The 12,115-nt window shown below is 47.1% G+C and overlaps 1 protein-coding gene across 4 annotated transcripts in view; it reads right to left on the bottom strand.

Annotated features, from left to right (window-relative positions):
- SLC4A2 (solute carrier family 4 member 2) overlaps positions 1-12,115 on the bottom strand; it is a 1,480,655-nt gene that overhangs the window by 501,291 nt on the left and 967,249 nt on the right. For all 4 annotated transcript variants that reach the window (XM_086940913.1, XM_086940912.1, XM_086940914.1 and 1 more), the window contains one exon: positions 5,858-6,038. In XM_086940913.1, coding sequence (XP_086797039.1) covers positions 5,858-6,038 — 181 coding nt within the window. The remainder of the gene's footprint in view (positions 1-5,857; positions 6,039-12,115) is intronic.

The raw sequence follows: 12,115 nt of genomic DNA, 5'->3' as shown, positions 1-12,115 counted from the left end.
GGATGCAATATTGACCACAATTGATAAAATTCAAGAGCAAATCAATGCAATGGAAGAAACTGAAACCGCTAAAAAATTAAAAGAAGGAATGCATGACAGACTCAAGAAACACGCAGGCAAAATCAAAGCAAGGAAAGTCAACAAATTTGCACGAGATGCAGCGGACTACGCAAATGGCCAGATATTTACTTTTGCGCGTAAATATAATGTTACAAAACGCCAGCAATTCAGGGGAAAAGGAAATGCAGTGCCAAATTTAATATCCACAGCTAAATCAACTGAGGCACAAGACCAAGCTACTGTGAGCTCCAACTCTGACATAGCCTCGACCTCTAGTGGATCAATCAGCTCAAATGAAGATTTAACTGCAATTGGCCTTCCCATGCCCATTTTTGATATTGATGAAGAGCTTGGTTTTTTAGTAGCCGAAAGACTGCACACACTGAGACTGCGTCAAAAAAATGCAGTAACACCCGCAGAAACAAAAAAAGACGCGAAAGGAGAAGGAAACACAAACAAAGGGGGACAGAACAAAAAGACAAACCAATCATGGAAGAAGAAGAAGTAGAGATGGGGAGATCCATTGTGAACCTATCAGACATAACCCTCACAAAAGCGGAACAGCAACTTTTGATGCTTGGTTTAAATTTCTGCCCCGAACAAAATTTCAGATATGCCTCCACCAGAGTTGATGTGTACCGTTATATTCGCAAATTAAAGCTGAAGAAATTCTTTGCGCTACAAAAATTAAAGTCTACTATAGGTACTGAAGACAATATTAGCACCAACATTACTGAGAATATACTTCAACTATCAGTATCTGACGTACCAGTTTTCCTTGATATGCATGATCTCAACCGTGCAACCAACTCTCAAATAATGGGTGATGATGGCGAAACAAGCACACAAAAAAGACTAGAAAAAATCAACATGACTCAAAAAGGGGCCGGTATCACGCCATTCAAAGGTAAATCGGATTTCGTGCCTATCATGGCTAAAGATGCAGGATTGTATTATTGCAGACATCAAAGAGTTGTAAAAAAAAATTGAATAATCAAAAGAAAAAGAAGTACAATGTGCAAAAGGCCAAATACTTTGAACTTATGAAAAAGCTAAAAGACAACACCAATATAACAGTGAAAACTGCAGATAAAGGGGGTAACATCGTTATTTGGCCTAAATCTGATTACTCTACAGAGGCACAAAGGCAGTTACAAGACCCTGCTTGTTACATCAAATCAACTAACAAAGAGTATCTGAAAGCTAATGAAAGCTTACACAAACTACTTCTAAAATATCGCAGGGAAGGTCTCATCTCAGCGGATGAATATAAATTCATGTACAATGAACATCCAGTCCTGCCAGTCCTCTATCTAATCCCAAAAATTCACAAAGGGACATCGCCTGTTCCCGGCAGACCCATTATCTCCGCCATAAACAGCTGTGGAGAAAATGTGGGCGAATATATTGACTTTTTCCTATAAAGTTGGGTTAACACTCTTCCCAGTTTTGTCCGGGATACAAGCGACTTTTTAGCAAAAATAGAGGACTTGGATTGGCAAGAAGACATGCTGCTGATTACTCTTGATGTGGAACAATTATACACGAGTATTGCTCATTCTTGTGGTTTAAATGCAGTCACTCCTTTTCTTGGTCAACTGCGGTTAATTTCAGATCACATGCCGGGTGACGCAAAGGGGTATAGCTCATCGTTAGCGTGACCTAATCATAGGGCTGTCGCCGGCGATTGTACACCCGCAAGTGCTGGCGCGAAGGTTCTACACGGACACTGCAGCAGCCTGAGGAAACGAAGACTATACCGACGGTAGTAGTACAGCTCTCTCCGGTTTGCTCATAGTGACAGCCCTATGATTAGGTCACGCTAACGATGAGCTATACCCCTCTGCGTCACCCGGCATGTGATCTGAAATTAACCGCATTGAACAAATACAGACAATTGACGACCTTTTGCGCGTCCATTGAGTTGCACCTATGAATTGTTTCGATACGTCTTCATTTATTGATCTGCGCCTTTGATGTACATAGATTCACCTGCCCATGTGGGCAATTAATTACCCACCCACCTTGAACAACCAGTGCACCCCTGGGCTCCTTCTTGTCCTGATGAAGACCCCAGTGTAAGGTGTGATTTGCACCTACTGTTGTAGTCTTGGGGTCGAAACGTCGACGGCTACTACCTTATACCAGCTGACGCCACCATTATATTGACTATGAACTAGCAGCGTCAAGTGCATGGTGTTATATTCAATTTTTGGATATTAGTTATTCTATCTACTGGCTCAGGGATCTGAAGCCAGCTGAATTGTTGAATTGCAAATTTTGATACATTGTAATTGCACCCTGTTCCACTGTCACATCCTTTCTCCTTTACAATAACACTCCATTTCACCCCATTCCCCTTTCCACCCTGGGGCACTATGATGACTATGTTGTTATTGTTTATAACGTAATGATCAAAGCCCATTGTGATTAAATAACAGTGCGCCTTATTTCTTGTATTGTGGTTTTTGATTTAGTGCAAGTAATAGTTGTATGTACAGCTTTTATTAGTTCACTGGGACCCCTTTAATTGTACCGCATTGCACCCAGGCCCCTAGTGACTTATCTGGGTATAACCCCCTTATATTCACACACATATATCTGGTCACACATCGGTAAAATAGTGATATGCCTTGGCTTTTTTAGACATCGAACAAGCGGGTACTAGTTAAGGTAGGGCTTGGCCCACACTATATAGCCTGGATCAAACTACTATATAATGTCCCAGGAGCCAGGATACGGCATGGGAGGAGTCGTCTCTAGTAGATTCCAACTATATAGGGGCACTCGCAAAGGCTATTCCCCGTCACCCCTTCTGTTTGTGTTAACCATGGAGCCATAGGCTGTGTGAACACGTCATGAGCTAAGACCCTGGTGCATCAAAGTGGGTGATGTCACGCATGTGATATCCTTATATGCGGATGATGCCTCAGTGTATCTGTGGAGCCTGGAATACTCATTCTCCATACTTTTGAACATCCTACAAATGTTTGGAGAAGCCTCTTGCCTGTATGTGAAAATAACAAATCCCAGCTATTCCCGATGGGTTGTCTGTTTGGCACCCCGACTGAGTCTCTTACACGGCTGGGGCTCCCTTGGGGCCAGAAGGAATATGCCACTTGGGGGTCAGAATTGCTCATATGGAGCAAACCTTTCTGGAGCTTAACTTTGGCAGAGTATTGGAGGATCTTTGAGGTTTGATTTGATTCTGGAGGGACCTTTCTCTATCCTTGATGGGCAAGGCCACGATCGTGAAGAAGGTGGTGCTCCCCACGTGCCTGTATGTGTTGCAGGGTATGTTTTATCACATCCCTGGCACTGTTTCACCGAAGTATACTGACTAATTTTAGACGAGAACAAATTGGACTACCCGTGCTCAGACAGATCTGGGAGAGAGGAGGACCAGAGATACCTAATATAAAACTTTATTATCTGGCAGCGCATTTACAACATGTCCACTGGTTGGACTCAGGGGATAAATGAGAAAATAAACTGTTAAGTGGCTCCCAGGGGGGCCAGCCACTCCCCACTCTGCTTAGGAGAGGGGCACGAGTGCCACTAGATATGCTCTTTATAGTAAAACAGGTGTAGTGTGCCGAATATGGAAAACAGCGCTCAAACAAGTGTTATGACGCACCCTGTAAGCGAGGGACATGGCGATATAGGATTTGAACCCAGTCGCGCAAATTGTGGATGTAATGTCAGTACAGAAATGGAAAGACGGAGGTTGTGATGTGCTTGCCGATTTATACCTTGTGGGCAAGTTTATAACTCAGGAAGACACGATTGACTCCTTTGTGCTCAATACAGGGCAATACGTCCAAAATGCTAAAATGTCCGCAACAGCACATGAAAGTAGGCCTTACTTCCTAGTAGTAAAGATCTAGGAGTAAAGATGGACAGCTCAAACGCACAGTTTAAATTCATGTAATAATAATACTTCACACACTAAGCATATCACTCCCCTAAACTCTTACATTCTATTTATAACACCCAGATGGACAGATGTACCAGATGCTGGCACCCTGCAGGAGATTTTATACACCTATTATGGCACTGCTCATCTCTAGCACAATACTGGTCAGATATAGTAGTACATCTTAATAGGGCCACTAGCTGGGACCTGCAACCAACACCTGATACTGTTAGTTGGGCCGGATACAAAACCCGAAGCGCAGGAAACAGAGTCGAACATTTCTGCTACTTGGTTTCCTGCTTGCAAAACCCCTCATTGCCATAAAATGGCTGGGCTACTCCCCCAGTATACCCAGACTGGCAACAAGATATGTCAGATTGGGCGGTGGCAGAGGAGGTGAGGATGAAACAAGTAAGAGGGGTAAAAAGTGGCGGACAATAGGACTGAATGGGCGGCAAAGCTGGCTGACTTGCGGGATGCCCCAGAACCTGGTGTGAATGTGGAGGAGATGACGAACATGGAACTGGTACATTAACCGAGAATGAGTTGGCTTGTGGGCAGCCAGAGAATGATGGCCAACTAGAAAAAAACGGCTGGAGTTGGGCACAGCAGAGACTGATGAATAGACGTGCATAAAGACTTGCTTAGGATTTCGACTCTCCTACTATAGGGGCTTGGCACACTGCTTGCAGTCTCGAAGGGGGATCATAGGGCTCAGAATGTTTATTATACCTCATTAACAATGGGTACCAGTTAGCACATTTTTAAGGGAAGATGGGAGCAACTGGGGGGAGAGTGTGTATACTTTCTGAATCCAATATATGCTGAAATGATGTTGATCCAAACTGTTGTGTCTCTTCTATGAAAATCGGGAAACAACACTTACAACGCAACTTTTACAACGCACTACCTTTGCAACAAAACTTTTACAACGCAACATCCATTACAACGCATACCATTACAACGCAACCATTACAACGCATGTCACTACAACGCATACCACTACAACGCATGTCATTACAATGCAGTCATTACAACGCATACCATTACAACGCATACCTACACTATCCAACACTTACCCTACTGTTGCACCCCCTGAAGTTAGAATAGTAATTTTTACCACTACACTATCCAATACTTACCCTACTGTTGCACCCCCTGGAGTTAGAATAGTAATTTTTACCCCTGCACTATCCAATACTTACCCTACTGTTGCGCCCCCTGGAGTTAGAATAGTAATTTTTACCCCTACACTATCCAACACTTACCCTACTGCTGCACCCCCTGGAGTTAGAATAGTAATTTTTACCCCTACACTATCCAATACTTACCATACATGCAATGTAATGGTATGCGTTGTAAATGTAGTATGCGTTGTAGTGGAATGCGTTGTAAAGGTTAGAATAGTAATTTTTACCCCTACACTATCCAACACTTACCCTACTGCTGCACCCCCTGGAGTTAGAATAGTAATTTTTACCCCTACACTATCCAATACTTACCATACATGCAATGTAATGGTATGCGTTGTAAATGTAGTATGCGTTGTAGTGGAATGCGTTGTAAAGGTAGTTTCAAATAATTTGTTGTAATGGCATGCGTTGTAATGGAATGCGTTGTAATGAATGTTGCGGTGTAAAAAATGCGTTGTAAAGGTATGCGTTGTAAAAGTATGCGTTGTAACGACATACAACCATGAAAATCAATAGAGTACATTAAAAAAAACAGAAAGTACAGTACCTGATGTTCAAGGTCCAGTTAGTCTTACATATTGAGGGCTGCTTTGCAGCACATACACAGGTCATCGAGTAGATTTGCAGTGAAAGCACAAACAAATATTTTCCATGCTCACAGTCCAACAGCAGGAAATTCAATACCAACCTCCTTCTCAATGTCAATTTTAGTGTCGTTCTCAGATGTGTTCCCCCCCATTAGTGGTTCCATCAGGTTTGGTTCACTGTTCTGAGATACATGGTTCGTGCTGTGGTGAATCAGCAAGGATCCCAAGCTTGCGGCAGATATGTTCCGTGAAAAGTTATAATCCTTTTCATCACATGGGTGACTGGAAGAAGAAAAAGAGGACATTAAGTAAAATCTGATTATGTTCTACCTCATTTCCTTATTATTGTTAACTCTGTCTCTGCAGAATACATGCACATTGTTCACTTTGCAATGGTCTGAAACTTATGGCTTTGTCTGAGGCGCACAGACCTCTGGTTATCACTTTTAGGGGATTTGAGAAGCCCTAACTTGCATTTTAATGGGTCCAAGCTTGTGTTTTATTTACCATGGTCTTAGCATGAGGACACTGATGGTTACGTGTTTTTTAAACGTCATACATTATTCCACGCAACTGTACCAAGTATTACCATACATACTTTTTTTTAAACGAGGCAGTAGTTCAGAGTGTGAGACTCATCCTCCAATACCTAGAAACATTTTAGTAACAAATATAGATTGGTTTCGAATCTCACTTCAGTTACATTACTTTTTCACATGGAAAGGACAATGAGAGCATGTTATATGGTGAAAGTGTAATGCGAAGAACAATGACATGCTTAAACGGTGAAGTGTAACCTACCTAAATTTGAATATACCCCAACCAGGGCTTTAAGTGGGATGAAAAAACTGGAGGCTCTCTCTAAGGGCATGCGCAATGTAATTAAGGGTGTGGCTTAAAACACGTAAGCTAAAATCTGTGCTCAGCATAGTGTGCCCCGCCTGACTTGTATTTTGATGTGTCTGTCATTGCATCTAGCTATATGATACACAAGTAACATCATACCTACAACAAGTCAGGACTATTGGCTTTGGTGATGGTTGCTAGTTGCATGTGACAGCACAACACTTTTTCTAATCCTGAGTTTCAAAAAGAGAAGGGAAATCCAGAGAGAAAATTACTCTCTTTAAAGGATTTCCCTTCTCCCACAAAGCTCACCAGGAATGACGTCATGCCATAACTTCTCCACTAGTGAGAAGTGAGCAGTGTGAGCATGCACACATCGATGGGCCTGCTGTCACTGCAGTCCGGAAAAAAACGACCGCCTGCGCCAGGGCACACACAGAGCCTGATAGAGACCTGTTTCGAGGCCCCCTTTAAACAAGCACTGGCATAGCCAATAGGTCTCCCTTTGGGACTTTGTAAGTGTTTAGTTATCCAGCACAATATCCTTGGTGCAACAACATCAACTGTTGCATGGCTAAACACTTATAAGGTCCCAAAGGCGAGACTTATTAGCTATGCCAATGCTTGTTATTACTGTCAACAGCGTGGGTGCTTAAGAAAGCGAATTGTTTATTTGTTTGAAAGGAAGAAGTGTGTTGCATTTTCTTAACCCCTTGCATGCGTCGGACAGCCCTGGCCATCTGACGTCACGGTGGCCGGTGGCCGCCCAAACCACGCATGCGTGGAATTCGCCCACACCGGCGGGGAATTCCGGGCGAGCCCAAAGGGTTAAAATGCAACACACTTCTGCCTTTCAAACAAATAAAAGAGCTTTCCATAGCATGCACACTCTGCCTAACGATAAAAAACAAAGTTGGTTTACCTTTGCTAACAAGCACTCACTTTCCAACACAAATTAAGATGCACGATCTCAATGTCAGGTGAGATGAGTTTGAAAGTTATAAATCTAAATGATGACAGAGCGGAGTGAGTTCCGGAGCACTGGGACGGCAGACCATCTGTGTAGCAAAGAGTAGCTCGTGACTCACCTCTGCCATTATTTCAATTTAAGACATTCAATCCAGTCAGCATTCCTCGGTGTGTGTGTATGTGGTGGGGAGGGGTAGGTGGTACTGAGAGCTTAGAAGTTGGAGTCCTGCAAAAACAGGAGGAGGGGCAGGCAAATTGAAACAAGTTAAAGAGCTAGGAGGGGCCTGTAGTGTGTGGGGGTCAAGGCCCAACACGTGGTGAAGGAGCCTTAAAGGAATGACACGGACTCTGGTTACTGAGTTAGCCGGAAAGACCCCGAGCGGTCTTCCGCCTTGTTTATTTATACCCCGGTGCGAGCCCGCCCTGGGGTATGCGTGCATGCGTATATGTTTTGCAACAGAGCATGGGAGAGCCAGAGTGGCTCTCTACGTCCCTCCTTCGATTTAGTTCTGTCCTTACAGCACTCACGCGTTTCTCGACTCACGGAGATGTCCAGGCAAAGTCTCTCAGATTCTGTCTGGGTCTCGGATTGGGCCGCAGATTGTAGCGTTGGTTCCGAGCATACGGCGATCCTGCAACCCCAGCCGGGGTTGTCCCTGCACTCTAGCCACTGAGGCCCGCCCAGGGTCGGTTGTTCTCGACGGTGAGGTTTTGCGGTGTCATTCTGGGCGAGCTCTCTCATCTTTGCCTGGTTATGGGCGACCCTGGCAATGATCCTCCGAGATCTAGACCTCCATCATCTGCTGCCTCCAGATCTTCCGCGGTGTGTTGGCCTCCAGTTGTCTCCCTTGCTTTCCTAAAGCATGACACGTTGCTGGTCACCACTTGTCCATTTCGCCTTGCAGTCACCATCGTTCCTTGGACCTTGTCCACGATCCACACCTCAGATTCATAAGGCATGCGGAATTTCCATCCCGGGTGGCGATCTCGCACTACGACCGTGTCTCCCTCCTGCAGAGTAGGCTCCTTGGCATGGCGATACTCACTCGCCTTCTGGTTGGTGGTTTGCCTCCGAGCTTGAATGACCTCAGCATCTCTTTCTTCGGGCACCCAGGTGCTGTCTGTCGGGATGCTATCACGGGGTGCTCTCTTGAATAACACATGCGCGGGAGCACATTTTGTGGTGCTGTGAGGCGTCTGCCGATAGGCCCCTAGGAATTGATCGAGGGCTATCTCCGGATCTTCCCCACTGTCCACTGCGATCCTCAGGGCTCTGTTGAGTGTTCTCATTAGTCTTTCGACTTCCCCGTTTGCCTGGGGCCACAACGGGGTGATTTTCCTTTGCTTGATCCGGAGGCTCTCGAGATAGTTCTGAAATTCTCCCCCTTGAAAGGGGGGCCCGGTGTCAGACTTGATTTCGTCCGGGAGTCCCATGGTGGTAAAAATGCGATTCAAAACCTTTTTGACTTGGGGAAATGCTGTCGAAGATATGACCTCCACTATCGGGAACTTTGAGAACGAATCGACAAGGACCAAGGTGTGTCGGCCATCGGGGAAGCTCCCGAAATCTATGTTGAGGTGTGTCCAGGGCGTCTTGGGTGCATCCTCGGTGATCACTGGTGCTGGTGTCGGGTCACTGCCCGTGATTGTGCAGGCATGGCAGGATTGAACCATCGCGTCCACTTGACTGTCCATGGTGGGGAACCATACCTTGCTTCTCAGACGGGCTTTTATCTTGGCCATTCCCTGATGGCCTACGTGTGCCAGAGCTAATGCTCTTTGTTGGAGACTCTCAGGCATTACGATGAGATGTCCTCTGAGAATGACTCCTTCATCGCCCACGCTCAGCTCACTCCGGATTTGCGCATGGCTCACTTCCAATCGAAGGCTCAGTGCTCCATCAAGGAAATGGGCCCTGCGGTTTCCTTCCAGAGCATGGCAAACTCTTACTAGCGTCTCGTCCGTGGCGGTCGCTTCCCCTATTTCCTTCAGCGTCATGTTTTCTGGGCATGCTGCCTGCGAGACCATGTGGACGAACTCCTCAGCTTCCACACCTTCTTCTCGTGGTGGATATTGGCTGACGACATCGGGGTGGCGGGATAGGTAGTCAGCCAGATTGTGTGCCCCAGCTCGGAACACAATCCTGAAGTTATAACCCTGTAGCTGGACAGCCCAGCGTTCGATACGTGGGGGTGCCAGCCTGGATGACCCTGCGAACAATGGCAGTAGTGGCTTGTGGTCCGTCACCACAGTGAACTCCTGCCCGCACAGGTAAAGATGGAAATGCTGACATGCCCATTTAATGGCCAGTGCCTCTCTTTCGATCTGGGCATACCTGGTCTCAGTGTCAGACAGCGCCTTGCTGGCATATGCGACTGGTTTGCACACTTCTGGTCCGTATTTCTGCAGGAGTACCGCCCCCAGGCCCACTGGGCTGGCATTGACGATCAGCTCTGTTCTGCGGCGGGGCTGGAAGTAGGCCATCACAGTATTATCCAGGAGGCTGGCCTTGATGTTTTGAAATGCGTTGTTGGCCGCTACTGTCCATTCCCATTTGTGGTCCATTCGCGTGAAGGCTCTGAGGGGTTCTGCAAGCGCGGCCAGGTTGGGTATAAACCGACCACAGTAAGTGGCCATGCCTAAGAAACTGCGCACGGTGGGGTTTCTTGGAGTGCTCGCTGCCTTGATCGCCTCTGCCTTTTTGGGATCCACTTTCAGACCTTCCCTCGTGAACGTGTAGCCGAAGAAGTCTATTGACTCTTGATAAAAGGAGCATTTCGACCGGTGTAGGGTTAGTCCGCTGTCCACGTGCCTTTGGAGGGTGGCCCTCAGGTCTGCGTGGTGTTCCTCGAGGGTCGCCGAGTATACCAATATATCGTCACTGAGGTTGATTACTCCACTCAGTCCGGATAGTACTTCCCGTATGGCGTTTTGGAACACCTCCGCAGCGGAGGAGACACCAAAGCTTAACCGTTTATAGCGTCGAAGTCCCACATGGGTCGAGAAGGTAGTGATATACCTACTTGCTGGTTCCAACTCGAGCTGATGGTATCCCGAGTTGAGGTCTAGTTTCGAGAACCATTTCGCCCCATTCAGAATCAGCCACGATATCATCCATGGTAGGGGTGATGTGTCGTTCTCGTTTGACGGCCGCATTGGGCAGCCTCATGTCCACACACAACCTGATCGCCCTTGGTTGTTTTGGCTTTGGTGCTACTACCAACGGGGAAACCCAGGGTGTCGGGCCCGACACCTTTTCTATGACGCCAAGGTCTTTCTAGTTTCCGGAGTTCTTCTTCGACTTGCGGCCTCAAATTGAATGGCACTCTCCTGTGTCGGAGGGCTACCGGCCGTACGGATGTGTCTATATGCAGCTTGAACTTCCGTCCTTTGAGTTTTCCGAGGCCTTGAAACAACTCTGGGAAGTCCTTCAGCAGGAAGTCTGCATGTGCCTGATGCACCTGGTTGGCAAAGAACACAAGGCCAAGGTCCTCTGCCGTGTGGCAGCTCAGAAGGGTGCCTTTCTTCCCCTCTGTGATGTGGAACCGTGTTTCTGTGAAATACTCGCCATTTACGACGGTCGTTTGGATCACTCCCCTTAGCGGTAGCGGTTCTGTACCGCCATAGGTGTAGATCCTTGCGGTGGAAGGTGCCAGCGGGTGCTTAGGAGACATTTTCTCATATTGATCGGAATCCATGACATTCACGGATGCCCCCGTGTCTATCAGGGCTTTTATTTCAGTGCCTTCTACAGCTATGGAGCACATGGGAGGCGGTGGACGCTCTGCTGACGTAGGAGACGACATACACCTCATTGTCCTCATCGTCTTCATATCGAGGTCGTCTTTCCTGAGCCTGGTGGTCAGGAGGGGGTGGGTCGTGGTCAAGCGATAGCTGTCGGATGCGCTGTGTCACTGTCCTGGCTCTTGGACCAGCTGGCTTGTACTTTCCTCCCCTACATACTGCGGCAAAATGGTTTAACCTCCCGCACTTTAGGCACGTCTTTCCTTTTGCGCCACATGTGGCCGACGCAGGATGGTCTTCACCACAGTACCCGCACTGATTTCCTCGGGAGGGGGCACTTCGTGGGCGAACGGCCGGGAATCTCCTCTGGATTGCGTCAATTCTCTCCTCCTTAATTGGCGTCGTCCTTGCGGCGGCCGGGGCAATTACCGGCGTGCGTAGCGCTGCCTCCATCTCCTCCGCCCTTGCATCGGATTGCTCGTGTGACCTGGCTAGGATCAGTATTTCATCTAGCGATATGCCCGGTTGGCGGAGAATGAGCTTTCTCAGCAGTTTCGACTTGCAGCCCACTATGATTTGGTCTCGGATTTCCTCCCGTGGGTTGGTGAATGGGCAGGTGCTAGCAAGCCGGCGTAGCCTAGCGTAGTACATGTCGACGGACTCCGACTCCGTTTGACATGCTCGTTTGAATTTGAATTTTTCAAAATCATTATTGAGTTGGGGATCAAAGTGCGCATTCAGTGCAGCGACCGCGGCGTCATAGTCATACTCGGGTCCCGTGTTGGGGAGCGACTCGAACA

This window comes from Lissotriton vulgaris, chromosome 10, assembly GCF_964263255.1.
Source record: "Lissotriton vulgaris chromosome 10, aLisVul1.2, whole genome shotgun sequence".
NCBI classification, from domain to species: Eukaryota; Metazoa; Chordata; class Amphibia; order Caudata; family Salamandridae; genus Lissotriton; species Lissotriton vulgaris.
Note: the sequence above shows the minus strand (reverse complement) of the source record. Positions and strands in the feature narration are given on the sequence as shown.